General features: G+C 35.5%; 1 protein-coding gene across 1 annotated transcript in view; it reads right to left on the reverse strand.

The window, feature by feature from the left end:
- Nucleotides 1–4368: 4368 nt before the first annotated feature.
- Nucleotides 4369–22220, reverse strand: part of CMPK1 (cytidine/uridine monophosphate kinase 1) — a 34246-nt gene continuing 16394 nt past the window's right edge. Inside the window, exons 2-6 of the mRNA XM_065913434.1 lie at nt 12288–12434; nt 8456–8608; nt 7070–7146; nt 6738–6834; nt 4369–5466 (exon numbers count right to left, since the gene is read on the reverse strand). Coding sequence (XP_065769506.1) covers nt 5425–5466; nt 6738–6834; nt 7070–7146; nt 8456–8608; nt 12288–12434 — 516 coding nt within the window. The 3' untranslated portion in view covers nt 4369–5424. The remainder of the gene's footprint in view (nt 5467–6737; nt 6835–7069; nt 7147–8455; nt 8609–12287; nt 12435–22220) is intronic.

The following is a 22220-nucleotide window of genomic DNA, read 5'->3' on the forward strand; positions in this document are numbered from 1 at the left end:
ACCCATTTTCATTAACAGAATACTTACGGAGATGAGTGGGAATGAGATTTACGATCAGGAAGACCTCTGGACAGATTAAGAATTGGTGGTTGGTAGGAGTGATTATGGGTGGAATAAATAAGTTCCTATAAAAGCCAACATGTATGAAGTAGTTCAGTTCAGTTCAATCACTCAGTCGTGCCCAACTCTTTGCGACCCCGTGAACTGCAGCACACCAGGCCTCCCTGTCCATCACCAACTCCCGGAGTTCACCCAAACCCATGTCCATTGAGTCGGTGATGCCATCCAACCATCTCATCCTCTGTCATCCCCTTCTCCTCCTGCCCTCAGTTCTTCCCAGCATCAGGGTCTTTTCCAACGAGTCAGCTCTTCGCATCAGGTGGCCAAAGTATTGGAGTTTCAGCTTCAACATCAGTCCTTCCAATGAACACCCAGGACTGATCTCCTTTAGGATGGACTGGTTGGGTCTCCTTGCAGTCCAAGGGACTCTCAAGAGTCTTCTCCAACACCACAGTTCAAAAGCATCAATTCTTTGGCACTCAGCTTTCTTTATAGTCCAACTCTCACATCCATACATGACTACTGGAAAAACCATAGCCTTGACTAGATGGATCTTTGTTGACAAAGTAATGTCTCTCCTTTTAATATGCTGTCTAGGTTGGTCATAACTTTCCTTCCAAGGAGTGTCTTTTAATTTCATGACTGCACTCACCATCTGCAGTGATTTTGGAGCCCCCAAAAATAAAGTCAGCCACTGTTTCCACTGTTTCCCCATCTATTTGCCATGAAGTGATGGGACCAGAAGCCATGACCTTAGTTTTCTGAATGTTGAGCTTTAAGCCAACTTTCATCTTTCATCAAGAGGCTCTTTAGTTCTTCCTCATTTTCTGCCATAAGGGTGGTGTCATCTGCATATCTGAGGTTATTGATATTTCTCCCAGCACAGGGCTCAATCAACTCCACTTCTCTATACAAATGGTTTTATTCTCCCTACCCTCTTCCTATTCCAGCCTCTAAATTTGTGAATCCTCCATTAGCACACAGTATCAACAACAGCCTCAAGTCAGCTCCTTCTCTAAACAGCACTTAACCAGACCTAGATAAAGGCCCTAAACAGAGGAAGGAATACAGATAGTCTCTGCTCAACCATGTTTGATACTGAATATGACAAAGACATTCTGACACAGCACTTGATGCCAGTTTTTTGATACCGCTGTTTTAACTTGGTCATCTTGATGTGGGAATATTGACTCAATCTAAAAGTTAGCCATGAAACTAGCATGTTCCCCCTTAAACAATGTAAATAATGTGTTCATCTTGACCACCATTCCAGATGAGGATAGAATGATGGTTGTGCTTTTATGCATATTTTGACAAAGCCATTTTGATGCAGCTTTGTAATGCTCATAGGTACGCTGGCCAAGTTCTGGCAGTTGCTTTGGAGCCACTTATGAAAACGCTTCTTTATAAAACTAATAAACAACCTAGGGTGAGCGATGCACAACAGCGTTGTGCTTTTCAGCACTAACTGCTGGACCAATTCAGTGTCTTTCCCCTCTGGCTCCGGAAGTCCTTGGAGCCAGCTGGCTGTGGGATGGCCAGTTCTACCCGTAGCCCTCAAAGCGCTGCAAGGATTTACCAACTACTAAGGAAACTTATCCAATTCAGGAGTGTTCTTGGAAGTCCATCCTGAATCCACTGTAGCAATTTCCCCCCCTTAATTTCATAGATGCTGCTACTGAAAGTATATTTCTTCCAGGGAGCCTTTTAAAACTAACTATATGAGTCTTCCCAAAGCTCACATGCATGGCTTTTTTTTTTTTTTTTTTTTTGGTTGGTGTGGCATGTAGGATTTTATTTCCTGACCAGGGGTTGAATCCTCACCCGCTGCAGTGGGAACACAGAGCCTTTAACCACTGGATCACCAGAAAAGTCCCATACATGGCTTTTTTTGAGTTTTACTTTCTCAATTTAAATGTGGTTAATCAACCAAATGAGAATATATCTACTATTTCCACAGTATGCTGCTTAACTGCTTGATTTCACTATGGAGAAGACAGCTCTTAAAGTTTCTTGGGGTTATCTCCCATTAATATTAGGATATAGTAACCTGCTTTTCCTCTGGTTGGTGTCAAAAGCCAGTGTTAGGAAGTTGCATGAAGTTACCTCAAAATGTATCACAAAATAAAAAAATTTCCTGTGACTGCAAGAACCTCACCACCTAGAGAAATGTTGATTTATTACCCTTGTTTCCCTCAATAGTACAAAATAATTGAGCACTCTTCTTTTATGCCTGGGTCTTAGGCAAAGTCATAAAAGCCTCTTAAAGAATGAATGGGATGGCAGGGATCCCATAAAAGTCTGAGCCCTAGTGATAGCCTGCAGCTGACATGGCTGACATAGAGCATAGTACAGTAGCCAAAAATTCAACTTAGTCCTTCAGCTCTCCCCAGAACAAGAAAGATGGTGACCTGCAGAACTTAGCTAGGGTTCAGAATTAAAATCACAATCAAAATAACCACATCTTTTCAAAGGAAAGTAGACTTAAATCCAAGAGTATGAAGTTAGAGATGAAGAAATAAAGGGATAAGTGATTAGGACCATTTTTGCCTTTTCCTTTGGTGTACAATAAATTAACTTCCTTTCTTTCATTTAAAAAAATGTTCAGAATTAAGGCGTACTTAATTAAGCTGAAGTATGAAAGTAGGCTATGGAAAACTGCAATAAGCTACATAAGAATGACAAGTTAGCCAACAGAAAACATCTGAAGGTCTATCCATATCAGAGTCTTAGTTTCATACAGAAAACTCTTGGAAGACAGAGTATAAGTTGTAGCACTATGGACTGTGCAATTAGTATGTATCTGTAGATGAAGCACCAAACCTCCAGGGAAAAGATGCTGACCTTGTCTGGCCAATACTGTCGGCCGCTATTATCTCCAGGGACCACTGGAATGTCAGGCAACCACTTCAATTATATGGACAAAGCTACAGGCCCACAAAAAAACCTGCATCCTGATACATGTTGCTTGCTGCCAATTTCCGCCTCAAAGAGACAGCAATTGATATTGCAGGCCAGTAATAAATTAGGCTACTTGTGCCTCAATCTGGATTACATCTTGAACAGGATAAAGTCATGCTTTCTGCTTAATTCAAGACACATAAACATAACACACAGAGCAGAAAATTCTCCTGGATCCTGAACTCTGCTGTTCCTTTGAGGACTCACGTGCTAAATATGATGCTTCTTGATCTTCAATATGCTTGAGAAAATAGAAATCTGAATCAGCAAAAGGCAAAGGCCATAGCACAAAATTTATTGGGATTACTCACTAAATAATTCATACACATCCAGTATCACTGAATGAAAATAATGTTGGCTAATTTTTTTTAAAAACAGCAAGGCTTTCTTTGGGGTCTTTAAAGTCAAAAGGTTCTTGATAACTATCTTTAATAAATGGAACGACCAAACTAGTGAAGTCAGATGTATCTCAATCAACTCCTAAACTCAATATTGCTAACGTGTTTTCCTACTCGAAAAGTAAAGCCTCATAGTTCAGTAATTTAATTACCATGTTTCTCGATTTTTGTTCTTAAATGCCACAGAAAGATATTTAATGAAAGGAAGCAAAGCACCTAGTCTCAGCAGTCTTCTTAAAAACCTTAGTTTGCTTTCACAATATCTATGTAAATATTTAGATCACCATCAGATAGGGATTTCTTCACTTATGTGAGTAGGAATGGTCTCAAAAATCTTAAGTCTTTACTCTTGCTTCAGACTACAGATGTCTGAACTACCAATAAAATCCTCAGTATTGGCTAGACTAAATCACTAGATAAGAATTCTTTACAATCTCTTCCAAGAAACCAAGGTAATCTTAACACAGATTTTAGCAGTCAATATGTTACAGTACTTATGGATACTTTGTTTTCTATGGTATGTTGCAAATTCATCATTAATAAAGTAAATTTCATAATAGAAATAAATAAACCTATTACAATAAAAGAACATTCATAAACTGTCCCCACTATTCCCAATGACTTTAAATATAAAATCTAATTATACAAAGTCTAAATTCCTTGCCCAATTTAACTCCATATACCAAACAGCATAAGTGCTGAAAATGAGAAATATTTTAATAAATCTCATATTAAGAACCTTGGATACCATTCTGCATTAGTGATGGCAGAAAAAGATAAGGAGAAATGAAATTTTTCAGAGATTTTTAAAGGAACAATAAACTTAAGTGAAAATTCCTTTGGATTGTATAGCTCTTTAAAAATTCTGTACCTTTTACTTCAACATGATGCCCCCCCCCCCAACAAAAAAAAGAAAAGAATTTACTGAATAAAGTAGCCAGGAAGGGAATTAAACATTTATAGATAAATTTATTATTTTTCTGGCCAAAGTGCAATGATTTTTAAATCTTCTTAAACAACTATGAAAAAAAGTATTCAAGACAATAAAATACAAATGGAAAATTTAACCATTAAATTTCTTCTGCTTTGTACTAAACCCTATACTTAATCTAGAAAATAAACAAAAACATTTTGAAGTATTACTAAAACACTAACCGAATCACTTTTATAAATCTAAGTACATGCATTTCAAGGTTCCACTGCTATGAATTTTGTTAAGATCAGTTTAATCATTAATAACATTATATAATAGAGCAAAAGGAACACATGTCGTTAGATGTGATCCCTTACCAATACCCTCAAATTTATATCAGAATAAAGCTGACAATTCCACCAGGCTTTGAATCCCTAGTGCCCCCATCCCAATCCTGGAAGCAAAGACTATGCCCTGTCACACAACTTTGTACAAGCTGTAGTAAAACAAAGTCTAAATTTTCTTACCTCTCTATAGGAAATAGTCAGTTATTTGATAAATACTAGAACACTTCTAAGACTTAATTTTATGAGTTTGTTTACCAAACACATTGTGCAAGAACTGACTACACAAAAAGTTCCTTTGGAATTTGGTCCACAAATTCACTTAAGCAGGTTGGAAATTTAAAACCTGCAAGGGAAAGAAGACACGGGGAATCCCTAATTCAAACATGTTGCAATTAATAGAGGGATATTCACACATACTAAAAAGTTTTGCTCACAAAAGGCACGAACTATATAAGGGATATTCTTTCTGAATAAAAACAAAGAACTAGTTAATACCCTTCTTTGTTTTGTGAGCACCATAGCTAAGATGAAGTTAGACTCAAATTCACTGTCTACTCCCATGATCAAGAAAAAAAAAATTTTTTTTAAATTGAAGATAAAAAATTTAATTTGTCTTACTACATACTTTCCAGCCATTAACTGAGATATAATTATGAAACATTAAAATTGCCTTAAAAGGGGGTTGTGACAGCAGCTATCAAAGCAATATTCAAGCATGATTTCAAGGATGCTTTGAGGTTCAGAGTTAGCCTTCTTTGTCAAAAATCTTCACAACTTCATCAAAAACCTAAAATGGAAAAAAGATAATAATTTTAAAAAGCAAAATAAAATAAAATAAAATAAAAAGCAGATATTGTTAAAACATCATATGGCTAAGTTCCTGTTAAAACAGTAAATTTTATATTAATTTTCAAAATGGATCATTAAAAAACACATAATTTCTTAGTTTCATCTGCTTTACTTTAAACAGTATTACAATATTATAAACAAAACATATAAAATTAGGAACATGATGCTTCAATTTTATTAGTGCTTTTAGGAAAAAACAGACTTCTTAACAGGCTACCAATAACATGATAGAAAGTAAACTGAAGTGGCTTATCTTCCTAGTTCTGATTCTAAAACACTATGTCTTCTAATGTATTACCTCACCTCTATAGGAAGCAGACATGGATAATAAGTCAGAAATGACTATATGATATAAAGAAAAAAAAAGGTCCAGGGACTTCCCTGGTGGTCCAGGGTTAAGAGTCCACCTTTCAATGCAGGTGACACAAGTCTGATCCCCGGTTGGGGACTAAGACCCCACATGCCACGGGGCACCTAAGCCATGCACTGCAGCTGCTGTGCCCATGAGTTCCAACCAAAGAGGCCGCGCGCCGAACCGGAGGGGCCGCACGCCCCAGTCACAGATCCTGTGCACTGTGACCAGGACCCAGCACAGTATAACGATTTTTTTTTTAAGAAGGTCCAGAAGAAGATGATTCAGGGAATCAGAGACACTAGAACTTAAGAGAAACTAATAATTAGTGACTGAATACTGAGGGCTTGCAAACCACAGTTCAGAGACCACTGATTCATGAAGGAAGAGACAAGCATTGAATTGTGGGAACCCTGCACCTCTGGAGCTACATACTCTAGGATGGAAATGGTGAAAACAGTTGGGGCAATTCAGCTAGATGATTTCATGTTACAGATTTTAAAAAAATGATCATGGTCAAAATCACAGCTCTGAAGATGCCAATTTTCCAGTGCTCAAAAAAAGAGGTTGGAAATAATAAACCATCTACTTCTTACAAAGAACAAATCTGAAGTTGTAAAACCCACTTTAGACTCTATTCAAAAATATACCTGAAACTAACACAATATTGTAAACCAATAAAACATACATATTTCAGTTAGAAAAAAAAGAAAAAGCTTAGCATTTCCTTTAGTCTCCAGTGTTCTGAAAAGCAAAATAATCTGTCATAATATTGTATTTCTTTTTCTCCTGCATACTGCTTCCCTCCCTGCCCAAAATCATTTTACTTTACTTTTAGGCAGGCTAGGGGTACTCACTTCATCAACAGATTTAGAAGCATCTATTTTCTTGACTTTCCCCATTTCTTCATACAAGTCAATAATTGGCTTTGTTGACTGAAGATAGGTTTGAATTCTGCAAAAGAAGCAAATATTCCAAGGTCCTAAGTATACTTCTCTCCCCGGTTATAGATCAGGGGACAATACAGGACAAAACCCAAATGACACCCTCCCTTATCATCTTTTTAGACAAGCTCTTCTATATTTAAGCATGACATTTTCTTTTTCTGGACCAAAATGGCTAAGTGTTGAATCTGTTACTCAAGTTCCAAACTGAGGCACAGTGGCTATGGGTAAAAATTGCAAAGTACCTCTTTTCCAAGCTCTCTCTGTTGTCATCACTTCTACCACTACTTTTTCCCCTCTCAAGACATCGTTCAATACAGATCTAAAAACAGAAATACATAAAAAGTTATTTTTTAAAAGATATTAATTTGGCAGTCTTTTGGCAATCTTTTAAACCTGAAAAGAGAAGAAAGTTTGAAGAGATTACCAACAAAACCCTGCTTTAAACCCAATGTGCCTAATTCATTAATCAACATGCAAAGTTGCAACATGTGGTTCAATTTACATAAATTAGGTTAAATAAGTACAGAGCATAATAAGAATTCATTCATGACTCAGTTTTTCCTGTGTATTTTTTTTTCAAACCGCAATAAAAAGATGATCTCTATGGGTATCGTTCCATCTAGGATATATTATTAACTTATTAGGTATGAATTACATGCCTCAAACTTTGTTCCATTTTTGCTTACTTTTCAATAATTCCATAAATATCTTAATATTTGAGTCAACATATTTGCATTTGAATAAAGTATCCCTTGGTAATCGTGAATAAACATTCCTTAGCTATAAAGTTGTGGTAACATTCTAAAAGTAACTTTGAAGAATAAGTGAAAACATATTTTTGGGGGTTGGAAGAAGAGAGTTACATTTTAAAACAACTCAAAAGCTGCAGTAAGTCTCTCCATCACAAGCACATTTGCAATTCAACCTAAGAATAGTCAACTTCCTTCAAGGCACTACTGCTGATTCTTATTCTTTCAGGCTGTTGGCATTAATTTAATAAAGTTTATATTACAGCTGTCAAGCAGAGTCAGGTCTTTTAATTAAATGATTCCCCCCCAAAAAAAGGATTCCAAGAAATTCATTCAGCTATTCAAAAGTATGTCTGAGTATGTTATTAGAAGTGCCAGAAAGAAAAAGTCTTCTTTCCTGCTTTTTTCAATATCATTTCACTCTTTTTTTTTTCATTTCACTCTTAAAAGACAAATCAGGCTATCTTACATGTTTCTTTAAAAAAGAAAGATTTCCCAGATTCCCCAAAATGTGTTTCTTTTCCACTAAACAACACCCTAAGGCAAGATACTCTCTGACAATAGTGTCTACTCAAGAAGTAACAGTGCAGCTTCATTACCTAATATTATTATATGAGTCAACTCATAATTCAAAACAAAACAAGTTCTTGTTATTTTCAAAATAAGGCAAATTTTAGGCCCACAAGGTTGCTGATGCCAAACAGCTTTCAATAATTCAACAGTAAGACAGTGCTGTTCTGTCCATCCAACTTACCAGTTCAAAAAATACTGTTGCCAATATAAAATGTAAATGTAAGTAAAATAAATCACTTTCTTTGCTCTAACAGTTGACCACCAGCTGTTTAAAAGCCCATGTTGGCAGATGAAGATTTTCATTACCTCATTATTACAGTCAAAAAACAAAACAAAAGATACATCAGCTTTCCCATCCATGGTCTTGTTCCAGCCTTGAAGGTTGTCCTGATTTCTTGGAAACCCATCAATCAAGAATTTATTCTTCTGAGCATTGGCTGCCATTGTCTGATCCATTTCCTAAAAAAAGGAAGATTTGAATTCAATGCTACATTAACAAAATGCAATTTCTTAAGCAGAGTATGTTTTATTATTATTCTTTAAGTCATAAGTGTGGAGGGTACACAGGAAAAAAAAATTTAAAGGAATAACATGTTTGCCTCCAGCTGGCAAGAGTTATGGGTATGTATCCCTCTCCTATTTTATACACATACACACACAATTTTTTTTCTATAGTTAAAAAATTTTCTATAGTAAGCATATATTATTTTCATGAAATAATAAACAGCAAGAAAAGAAAAATAAGCATTAATCAATATTCTTGCTCCAGCCACTAGAGACCCATATCTCGCTTTCCTTTTCCTCTTTCCAAGTCATTTAGCTATGGTAGGAAATACACTGCTTCTATAGGTACTCAGATTCTCTGCAGTAATTCAAGTACAACTGCAAAAAACTTTGGACATATAAAGAGATTGTCAGCATTAATTATTAGTGTAGGAATCAATGCTTTTTTTTTTTCATAACTGAAGCTAATTTAAACCTAAATGCCACTTGCTATCCCAAAATACAGGTAGCAAGAGAATACATTCAGAAAGATAGCAAGAATTATTTTGCCATCCTCTTCCAAAGTCTGAATTCAGGTAGAATGTGGAAATCTGTGAATGGGAGATACAGATCTTGAATCTCTAAATTCTTTTCACTATCAACCACCATGGGATAAGCACAGATGTAGGACTTTGACAGACTCCAGAGAAGTCTCTATTCTAAAGCAAACCAACAACCAGTTCCCTCACTGCTCAAACAATCCTGGTTCCTCAAGAAGAACAATGGCTGTCAAGACCTAAATTCCTTTATCTGGGGGTTGGCTTTATCCTAGCATCTAGCATCTCCAATATTCACAAAACTTTCACAGAATGCTTTTGTGTCCCTGCTATAGCATTTCTATCCCAATTATGGTAGTAGAAGATATCTGAAGAGGCACACTGATACTCTACTCACTCAACATACACTCATTCAAGGTCTAACCATCAGGGAACATGAAGAGCAAGGTCATGGCCCCTGGAAGGTTTACAGTCCAGTGGTTAACAAACATGTGTAAGTCAGTGTGCTAAGTTCTATACTGAGGTACACAAGGATGCTGTGAAAAAAACCAAGAAGTCGGCACAAACTAACTGTGAAACCTCCAGAAAGAGTTTTACTGAAGGGATGGCAGTGAAGCTGAATTCTGAATAATAAAATGGCAGGCAGGAAGGGATCGAGGTACTCCAGAATGTGTCAACTGGATGTTAGAGGCTCAGAAATGAGGAAGCATAACAGCTTTGATGAATCTGAAATAAGCTGGCAGAGGTGAACCTTAGGATGCATGTAGGAAGTGGCAGGAGATATGACTAGAAAGTTGTTTTTTTCAGTTGCTAAATCATGTCGACTCCATGAGACCCCATGGCCTATAGCACGTCAGGCCTCCCTCTCCCTCACGATCTCCCAAGTTTGCCCAAGTTCATGTCCACTGAACTGGCGGTGCCATTCAAACATCTCTTCCTCTGCCACCCTCTTCTCCTTTTGCCTTCAATCTTTTCCAGTATCATGGTCTTTTCCAACGAGTTGACTGTTCACATCATATGGCCAAACTATTGGAGTTTCAGCTTCAGCATCAGTTCTTCCAATGAGTATTCAGAGTTGATTTCCCTTAGGATTGACTGGTTTGATCTCCTTGCTGTCCAAGAGACTCTCAAAGAGTCTTCTCCAGCACCACAATTTGAAAGCATCAATTTTTTTGTGTTCAGCCTTCGTTACGGTCCAACTCTCACATCCATATATGGTTACTGGAAAAAGCATAGCTTTGACTATATGGACCTTGGTTGGCAAAGTGATGTCTTTGCTTTCTATAATACGCTGTCTAGATTTGTCATAGCCTTCCTTCCGAGAAGCAAGCTACACTAGAAAGTGGGTAGGGCCAAAATTAATGAAAAACTTGTTGTACCACACTAAGGATTTGGTTTTTATTCTGCAAACAATACAGGACCACTGAGTAATTTTAAGCAGTAGAAGAACATGTTCACATCACCTTTTAGAAAAGAAAAAAAAACAAAAAACTCTGACAGCACCATAAAGGATGAATAAGGGTACAAAGATGGATCAAAGGCAAAAGACTAATGATAAGGCTCTAGTGATGGTCCAAGTAAGAAAAAAAAAAGGATCTGAATTAAGATGATATAGTAATAAAGAAAAAATGCTAAATAGAAAAGGGTAAAGAAAAAGATAATTGAAAGGATCTACTCACTGAACAGATCTGGGAAAGTGAGGAAGAGGAAATAAAGGATAAATAAAGTGAGGAAATAAAGGATGGATCCCAGATTGCTGGCCTGGGCAACTGGGTAGATGGTAGAACCATTAACCAGGACAGGAAACAAAGGGTGATCACATTTTAGATGATACAGTCAGCCTTTGGCATGCTGATTTTGAGACACTTGTTGAGACACTCAGATGGATGCCTAATAGTTACAGATGTTGGCAGCATTAGCACAGTGAAAACCTTGGGCATGGATAACACCATTCAGCAAGAAATGTATAAAATAAGAGGTGAACTAAGAATGAAACCTGAGAAGCATCATGGTTTAAGAAATTTGCAGAAGACTTATCAAAGGAGACTTAAGAAATAGCAGTCACTGAAGAGAATCAAGAGAAACTGTGTCACAGAGAACAAAGGAGGAAGGAGTTTCAAAAAGACAGTAAGTTAAAAGAAAAATGACTGAAAATATCCCCTAGATTTTATAAAGAAGATCACTGGTAACATCAGAATAGTTTAAGTGAAGATGGAAATAGAATCTTGGTGCAAAGAGCTGAAGAGCAGAAAATGAAAAAGTAAAAATATAGACTACTCTTTCACAACGAGGCATAAAAGTGGAGAAAAGGCATTACATTCAGAGAATAAGAAGAGAGGATTTTGTTTCTCTGAATGGTAGCAGGTTACTACAATCTCTGATACAAGAGGTAAGAAAGTGTGTGAAGGAGCCACTCTTCAAGTTTCTCTGGTTCCAATCAGAAGCTCATACATCTCTTTTCCATCAACTTTCAACTATTTCTTGCTGTTCCCACTTATGCATTTCTCCTTCATATTTCTTGTATGTGAAAATACCTATTAATGACTATAATCTTGAGAATCTGTAGTGGAGAGTCATGTAGACCCAAGGTATCTGGTTTTTAGATGGGACCTATTTTAGTTTGATAGCTGTTAGTCTCAGCATTTTGCACTGAAGATGGTGATGAATGTACCAGAAAAGGAAACATCACGACTGAGACAATGGCAACAATGGGAGGGTCATGGGAAGGAGGGACAGGGGGAAGGAAAGAAAGGAAGGAAGGAAATAGAAAAGAGAGAGGAGCGGGGAGAAGAAGAGGAGGAGAAAAGGAAGAACAGAAACAGAAGGAGGATGGACTGTCTGCACACTGGGAAGGGTCAAGTACACACATATGAATGTTGAGTTGTAGCTGATCCTAGACCAAGGTAGAGAATGTTTCCTACTGTCCAATTTCTTCCCAGGTGAAAGTGGAATTTCCAGTTCTGCCATTCTCAAATACCATGACCACCCTCCACAAGCAAGAAATTCAATACTCTAATTTTTTCATTACTCAAAGGAAGGGCAGATTTAATTTCTCATTTCCTTGTTGGTTTAAACTGGTTGGCATTCACACTCCTTACCCTCCTTAACAAACTGATGGTTATCTCAACTGGCACAATCTTTCCATCTTTAATGTACTTTTCAATTAGTTCACCATATTGTGAATCTGGGTTTTTCCTTTCATCACGGAGAAGTTCTCCTGCAGAAAGGTGTGTGTAGCCATATTTCTGAAAGAAAAAACACATAGGAAAAAAATCAAAATACATTCAACCCAGTGACAGGACTATTACTTTTTTCCCTTCATGGAAATTTCTATATTCTAATTTTTCTACAGTAAACAAGCTTTGCTTATATAATAAATAAATAATAAGGAAAAATTTTAGAGAGATTTCATACAATCCCATTTGCTTAAAAAATATCCTTAACCTACATAGGGCATGGTGGCTATAATGTTCAAAATCATGCAATCATCCCAAAATCTATATAACTAGTCAAGGATTAATAGCTCATTATATACTTTCATAAATACAAAGTTTAAATGTAATCAAGAATATTCAAAGAAATGCCTAAAAAAAAATCTATATAATTCAAGGCAACCCCCCCAAATCTCACCACAGTTGGCTGTACACACCTTCTGTAAAATCTTTCCTTTCCTTCCTTAAATTCAACACATCTAAATTGAACTTGTCAGCACTTACACAAACCCCATTCTTCTGCTTTGTTCCCTTTCTCAGAAAACAGTATAAGTCCTACCCCTCCACAAAATTAGCTTTCCTGACCACTCTGAAGAGTGAACACACAATCAAATAGCGTCTTAGAATATCACTGTTTCTCCATCTAGATCAGTATCTTCCTTACCATTCTCAAAGTTCATTTCCTACCTCTCTAGATGTGACTATAGAGATCTCATCTGTAAAATGGGAATACAGATACCTATTTTACAATTTAGTAGTGATGATTAAATGAGATAATATATATAAAATATCTACCAAAGAGCCTGATATATAGTAGGAGATGAAAGCCAACAATTATCTCCTTGTCATCATGAAGATACTTGAATAATTTGGAAACACTTTTGTACTGTATATACACATCATCTTATATTATTATATATATGTTTGTGTGCAGGTATGTGTATATGTATTCACTTTAGAGGTTCAGATAGACCAATCAAAGGACTTAAGTGAGATACTAAATATGAATACATTGCAAAAGGTCAGTAGTACAGTAGTAGTATGGCCAGTAGTATGATTGTGATGACTGTATTACTGACGATTTACAAATGATGTATTAGGTCAAGGTATAGGGTGATAGCTGAACTATTACATAAGACAATAAAGTGTTATTCTGCCACTTCTGCATGGTTAGAATGTGAAACCAATACAGATCTGAGAGACAATTACTGAAAAGCTTCTTCCCCCACATGAACTTGCATGTTTCCTTTTATTAAATCGAAAGAGCTCTAAAATCTATTTTTACTCTCAAATATCACGATACTGAGATCTATATTCAATATTTAGTTACAACAATCATCACATCCCAAACTCTTAAAACTCCCTAAATGAGTTTTTATCTCATCCATATTAAATGTACAGTAAATATTTGATAAATTTTATCTTTAATTTCAATGTTAAGATTTGAGACAGTTCACCCACTCACCATTCTCCTTCCAAAATAGAATGTTTCAACTATACATTTTACAAAAAATAACTCTCTCAATTACTCATGCTATAGTGAGTTTTCTCTCTGTGTTTTTCTCTTTTTTTGGACTGCAGAAGCCACACATTCTTTACTCCTTTTCCATTTCCAAAAATTGCTGGCTAAACTTGCTTTTGTTTACTAAAAGTAAGCTAACAATAAGGTAGTCAGCAAAGGAAAACAAACTCTAAATAGTTTATTTGCTGACTAAAATTGGATATAAAGTTTGAAGAGATTAAACAAAAACACAGCACTGCTCATGTCTCTCTTAGGCATATAGCTCCTTGCATTGGAAGAAATGATCAAAAGTGTATTCAGTTGTTGTAACAGGCTTTTAAAAACACTCCCATCATTTACAGAAAATGGAAATAAATACAAAAGTACCTAATTATTTAAACTGTTATTTTAAAATTATCTTCACACCACACCATTTTAAAATGCTGATTTTTTATCATCAAGTATAAGCTATACCAAGTATACTTTTGAAAAATGAGTATGGAAAATACTTTATTAAAAAAATGAGATGTGACCTACTTTGCCATTTACTGTGTACAAACTTCAGAAAGCATTTTGCAACTACTGTCCACAAAATTTTATAGCAGCTTCATTTCCCCTTGCTTACTTTGGCTCCTACTTGGAAGTCTATGCTTGCCGGATGCTTTCATCTGGTCTAGAGATTATAGCATATGGTTATGTTGAATAAATGCAGAGACAAACAGTACTACACGATGGCAAACACTCAGTGAAACACCAACGATACAGACTGCTCTGTACAGATTGCCTTGGATGTAGGAACAACACATACATTTAGAAACCCAGCTAGTAATTTAGAAATTAGTATACACACTTTTTGTTTCCTGACACTGAAGAGCTCAAATTTGCAAGTTTATATTATATTACAGTGGGTTTTGGCATGCACTTTTTAAAGAGAGACTAGCTATAAATTGTAGAAGTGTACAAATAATGTTTTTTTAAAAACTACATAAAAAATAACCTTATTTGCAAAGTTCAAGGAGACAAGGAATTTCAATAAATATAATCATGTCAAATCTGTATATGTGTCTTTCTATTTCTCATCTACATTCCAGTTTATAAAAACTATTCTATTTACCAGTTACTTTTTTATACTATATTTTCCTTAAGGATTTTGCTGAAGCTTTCCTCTTACCACAGAGTTTCCACAACAAAAAAACAACTATCACTTACACACTAGTTATTATGGTATTTAATAATAGGTAGACTTTAAACAGCATGTTTTCAAAGCATTCTGCTGTCATTAAGCAGTCACTGATGCCAATTTTGAGGAAAGCAAGAATGGCTATTTCTCAGGCTTAATCAAAACATTTTCACATTCTCTGAAATTTCCTAGTAATTAAAATCTAGTAGGTTACTAATTATAGCCTTAAGAGCAACATTCAAACCACAGCAGGTTATAAATACTATAAACTATAATAACTGCAATTACAAGCTACTATTCAGCTAAAAATAGTAGTTTTCTAGTGACAAATGTATAAACAATTCATTTATTAGAGTAACTGTTTAAATTTTTACTTTCATTTCCTCCTTTAAGATGTTGAGAAACAACTCAATAACTTCTACAAATCAGACACTAAGATTAGAAGGGAGGAAAAAGGCACTACTTCTCAACAAATACAGAATAGCACCCTATGTTAGTACAACTAGACAAATGTTGACAACTTCATAGTATCCAGGCTCAAATCATCTCATAACTTCTCTTTCCATCTTTCTAAATTCAGGTAGTATCATTCTATGTGAATAAAAATAACAAGAAAAACAATTAAGACCAAAACAACAGAAAAAAAAAAAAGTTCAAGGTACAAATGATGCATAAATGGCAAGTCCTTGGGGGCAGGAAGAAATCCAGATGCCAGGCAGTTCCTCTTGTGAGTATGACAATTAGAAAGTAGAGGGAACGCAGCAGAGATAGCAGATACAGATATATTTTTAAAGCAACCAAGTGAGTTAAAACTGTTGGTGTCCTTTAACTAGCTGACACATGTATGAAGCCTCTAAGTTTACTTTGCACTCCCTGTAAGATTCTTGAACTTTAAAAATTTTGTTCTGATTCTTTACTGTCAACAATGCATCTTCAGCATAACACCTAGAAATGCTACCTGGGGCCATTCAGACTCACCGGTTTGGCACTTGTTGCAAACAACAGTTTTAGAGCTTAAGGCATCCCAGCAACATTTCATGTAAGGATATCATTTACTTCAAAGGCATTTCCAATAGAACTTCTCCCAATTACTGAAATGTATGACTAGCAGTTTTCAGTAACTTTACCTGCCCGTCTTGGAGAACTTACTTTTGACTGTAAGAACTACTGCACAGTGCCCAGAAGCTTAAAACTGGTCAACTGTTTAGGGTTCCTTCCAGTTTTACCCAGAGAGGGTTAGAAAAAGGATTTTTCTTATCATCACCATTATATGGAGGTTAGGAAAGAGAGAAAGGGGCGTGGATAGAGAGAGAGAAAGGGATGGGGTAGAAAAGAGGAAAGAAGGAGGGATGAAAGGAAGGAAGACAGATCAACTCTATCCAGTGGAAGAAAGGCTAAAAGGAATATCTGATTTAAACTGCTAGCGGATTTCCAATCTCATTTTTAGTTCGCCCTCACTGTATTTCCAAATATGTACATCACATTTGACCATGCCTATTTAATTACAAATGGGCATATTAACTATAAACTATGCAAGTTATAAACCAAGCTAAATCTTTTCTTAGGCAAAATCTTTAGCAGACTGACTCCAAATTAACATGAAGCATATTTCTTTCTCTAATTAAAGAGTGATATTTTAAAAGCTTATATCCTGCAAAAGAGAAAAGAGGAGGGATATAACCCATTCAATTGCAGACAATTAAAGCACTATTTCATTTTCCTCAGTGTTTGCTACTCATGTAAGAAAACCTTAATTCAGGCAATACATGGAACTTATTTTAAATCCACAAGTATTTACTGAGTCTCCACAAAGTGCCAGGCAAAACGCTGATTTGGGGAGATATTTAGGTTATATTCACAAAAGATATAATAGTGATTTACATATTTAAAGTGAGTTGAGCTATACTATTAATTAATAAAGTCAATTTTTCATATTTGCATTAACTTTTCCTAAGGAATTCAGTCTCTACCAGCACTGTCTGCTTGGGGAATGATAAGAAGGTTAGTAGGTTGGTGCAAACATAATTGCGGTTTTGGACTGTGACTTTTAAATCATTTTATAATGATTTAGGCTTAAATATCTTTATTAATCAAAATAGGAACCATTACAATCAACACAATCTTGCCAATGAGAAATAAGTTTATTCCTGTAGCATAAAAATCCATGCTTAGGGATTCGAAGAACTCTTGGAAAGCATTTCTGCCTCCTGCTGGTTGTGGAAGCATTTTCCCTGCAAAGAGTTGTTGAAATGCTTGAAGCAGCAGTAGTCAGTTGGCAAGAGGTCAGGGAAATATGGTGGATGATGCAAAACTTCGTAGCCAATTTGTTCAACTTCTGAAGCACTGGTTGTGCAACATGCACTCAGGCATTGTTGTGGAGAAGAACTGGGCCCTTTCTGTTGACCGATGCCAGCTGCAGGCACTGCAGTTTTTGGTGCATCTCATCGATTTGCTGAGCGTACTTCTCAGATGTAACGGTTTTGCCAGGATTCAGAAACCTGTAATAGATCAGTCGGGCAGCAGACCATCAAACAGTGACTATGACCTTTTTTTGGTGCAAGTTTGGCTGTGACAAGTGCTTTGGAGTTGCTTGCCAGTCCAACCGCTGAGCTGGTCATTGCTGGTTGTTGTATAAAATCCACTTTTCATTGCACATCACAACCCAATGGAGAAATGGTTCACTGTTGCTGCACAGGATAAGAGAAGACTTCAAAGAACACTTCAAAATGACCATTTTTTTGATTTGCAGTCAGCTCATGAGGCACCCACTTACCAAGTTTTTTCACCTTTCCAATCTGCTTCAAATACCAAATGACTGTAGAATGGTCGACGTTGAGTTCTTCAGCAACTTCTTGTGTAGTTTTAAGAGGATTAGCTTCAATGATGGCTCTCAAATGGTCATTGTCAACTTTTGATGGCCAGCCACTACGTTCCTCATCTTCAAGGCTCTCATCTCTTTGCAAAACTTCTTGAACCAGCACTGCACTGTACATTTGTTAGCAGTTCCTGGGCCAAATACGTTGTTGATGTTGTGAATTGTCTCCACTGCTTTATGACCCATTTTGAGTGCAAATAAGAAAATCATTCAAATTTGCTTTTTGTTTAACATCATTTCCCTAGTCTAAAATAAATACAAAATAAGTAACAAGTCATTAGCAAAGAAATATGTGAAGAAATATGCATCAAAATGATGTATGAAAGTGAAAAGAGAAAGTGAAGTCACTCACTCCTGTCCGACTCTTTGCGACCTCATAGACTATAGCCTACCAGGCTCCTCTGTCCATGGGATTTTCCAGGCAAGAGTACTGGAGTGGGTTGCCTTTCCTTCTCCAGAGGATCTTCCCAACTCTGGGATCAAACTGGGTCTCCTGCACTGTAGGCAGATGCTTTACCATCTGAGCCACCAGGGAACTGATGTAAATGATGTATAACATAACCACATTTATTTAAGAATGTATTTCAATATCATATAGCAAACTTCAAAAATGCAAAAATCACAATTACTTTTGCACCAATCTAACAACAATAAATAAAACTTAAAGAATGGTTGATTTAGAAGCCATGAAACAGACTGTTCTCTCATTTGTGTAGGCCTCAATATTCCTCCAACATTTTGCAGGAGGCTTCTCAGAACACTGAGGACTCTGGCATCTGATTTACATACCAAATGGCCACTATAGCAACTGTGAATTGGAATTTTTACATTTCAATTTCATTCTAGTTGGTTATTTCCAGTATTTTTATTTCTTTTAAGTCATTTCAGCCATTGGGAATTAATCCACAGTCCCTGTATCAGGAAGGGATAGAAAACAGTCAAAGATGAAGGACGATGAGGCCCAGAAACCTCCAGGGGTTCTAGGAGATCAGGGGTAATATTTCAAAAATTTCCAACATTAATGGATAGGCAGAGAGGTCTTATTAACCTTAAACATTCATCTTATTAATTAAATGATCAATTCTTAACAGTCACTGCAGAGTCTATAAACAACACACTCATATCAGCACAACACTAACATTGCTGCAGGTGGTCTGAGAGCCTAGAATTCAGGAAATTTAACCTTTCTTAGATCTCACTTTCTTCATTTCTAAAATAGAAATAATATCTATACTACCAGAAATCATATCTATACTGTACTACACAATCAGCCACAGCCAAACATCATTGTTAGCTGTTAAAATCAGAAGCATCTCCTGAAGAACACACTCCTAAAAATGTGGTCTACACTACTAGATTCAAGATCTACCATGAGAGCGCTCAGATCAGGGAAGAGTTATAGTAACTTGTATAGGCTATTCTCGGAGCAAAGTCCAAGATAACCAGTGGCTAAACTACAAATTACATATCAATAAAGGTGCAAAGTCAAAGAGTAACTACAGAATAAGAAAAATATAATACATGAATCCAGTTCACTATGCAAATATCCTCAAACACAGAGGCTCCAAAAACTGGCATCACAGATGTATTTAAGTACACTAAAAAACTTATGAGAACCTACAACAATGTGTTTATCTTACTTTCTTCTTATAAACAAACAGGTCAATAGCCTTCCAATCAACTAGTGATGGCTAATTAGAAAACATACATTTTAAAAGATCCTATTCAAGTCAACTGTTCCTCAGTTTTAGGTAAAAAATCCTACACAGTACTAAACAGTACTAAAAACTTATATTTAGGGATACTAATATGTAAGAATTATATGGAGAAACTAGAAACACTTAAAATCAGTATCATAAAAAGAAGGCATAGATAGATTATGGATAGAAATATTCAATACAGTAAATACATAAATTTTCCACAAATTAATCTATAAATTGATAGCAACCTCAATCAAAATTTAACTGGGATTATTTATTTTTTAATGAAACTTGATGAGTTGATTGTCAAGTTTATCAGAAGGGGTAAATGTGAGAGAATGACCAAACTCAAAAATAATATTAACAAACACAAATATGAACTTGTCCTACCAGGTGACACAAAATATTATAAAGCTATAGTAATTAAAACAGGTATGAAAAAATTTTTTTAAATTTTAAATGGACATGAATTTAAAATAAATAAATAAAACAGTATGATACTGGTATAAAAATAGACAAACATAACAATGCAACTCAACAGAGTCCAAAAACAGACCCAAGTATAAATGGGAATTCAATAAATGATAGTTATCATCTAAAAATCAACAGAGAAAAGATGAACTATTTAATAAATGATATTATGCACTGGTTACCATCTGAAAAAAAAATTAGATTCTTGCACATCATATGCAAAACTAAATTTCAGGTAAATTAAAGTTCTAAAACAACACAATACAAGCAAAACAAAACAAAACAACAACAACAACAAAACCCAATCACAGGATAGTACCAGGGGGAAATAAGATTGAGAGAAAGACACTATAAAATAAGAATCAACAGCATGTTTGACCATATAAATAATAAAAACTTCTAAACAAAGTAGATAACATAGATATAACCAAATGAAAAGCAACAGACTGGGAGAAAATATTTTCACCATACAAAGGTGACAGGGTAATATACACTGTATACAAAGACGTCCTACTAACAAAGAAAAATGCTCAATACAAAAATGGGCAAAGGATAAGAACAAACAATTCAGAGAAAAGGAGAGAACAGATGCTCAACCTTACTGGTAATCATGAAATTGCAAATTAAAGCAATGTAATTTCATTTTTCACACATTGCCAGATGTATCTGGCAATGGCAAGGACTGGGAGTGGGGGAGAACCCAACATCTTGATAGTTTGTGGGAGTGTAAATTGCCTAAGCATTTTTAGAGGGCAATTCAGTAGAGTCTAACAAAATTTAAGTTTGTACACCCTTTGGCTCAGTAACACCATTTCTAGGAGTTGTGCTACTGAAATAGTTGTATGTGTGCATAAAACACATGTACATGACAGTTTATATTAGCATCATTTGTAAACAGAAAATCTAAATGCCCACAAATACATGAATAGTTAATAGATTATTGTATATATTAAGAATGGAGTAGAGCTATCTACATGTGCTGATATGGAAAGCTATCCAAGATACACTGTTAAGCAAAGAAATGCATGGCACAGAACAAAAGGCAATATTTGTGCATGCATTTTTATCTGTGTATAAATTTATCAGAAAAGGACCAGAAAGCCACACATAAAAATGCTGAAAGGTGATTACATTAGGAGAATAAGCTAAGATTAGAGAACTTTCATTTTTTACTTTATGTACTTTCAAATTGTTTGAATCTCAAAGTACATGTATACATATAAACTTAAAAATTTTTTAATTTAAAAAAGGTTATATTCTATCTACACATCTCTAAATGGCAAATATCACAAAGTAAGACTGGTGATTTAAGTGTTTTATTAATACCAGATCCTAAGAGAACAGCAAAATAAATAGCCTAACATTAGGAATAAATCTCTCTACATAAAAAGTTATCCAATTTTACGAAAAAAAGAAAAATAGTACCTGCACAATCACAAACTTATTTAGAATTTAAAACTAAATCACTGTTGAGAATAGCAACAAAAATCAATTCAAATGTTTGGATAAAAATTTCCCTGGAAAGTGATCCATTCCTCAAACAAAGGAGAAACAAAAGTATAATATAGCAACACAAAAACACACTGCATGGGCATGAAGTCAAGAGTTACAGAAGGAGACAGAAAACAGTCCAGTTTTACAGCCTAGAAACAGATGGAAATTTAGAGACACACTGAGTTGAGAGGATCCAAAAGGCACAGCAGTAGAATTTTAAAAGGAAACATACTTCAGTGAAGCCTTACACTAGGCACTTGAGTTCAAAATTATAAGCAGGATGTTCTGGAAATGACACTGCCATGGCAGACAATGTAACCACACTATTTCTAGTCTCCAGAATGACCCCTTGGAGTACCTTCAGAACTTTACTGTGCCAACCTCTCTCAACTGGTTTTTTTTTTTTAAGAAAGAAAATTAATCTACCTTAGACAACAAAGAATCATCTTCATTTTTAGTTCATCAACCTGTGCTAATAGAGGTGTGAAGAAAATCAATATTTAGCTTTAAAAAGTAGTACATGCTTTGAAAAAAACTTTGGTATAAAATTTACCTTCATGATTACACTTTTCTTAATTGAAAATTAAAGTCAGTCTAC

This window comes from Muntiacus reevesi, chromosome 1, assembly GCF_963930625.1.
Source record: "Muntiacus reevesi chromosome 1, mMunRee1.1, whole genome shotgun sequence".
Lineage (NCBI taxonomy): Eukaryota > Metazoa > Chordata > Mammalia > Artiodactyla > Cervidae > Muntiacus > Muntiacus reevesi.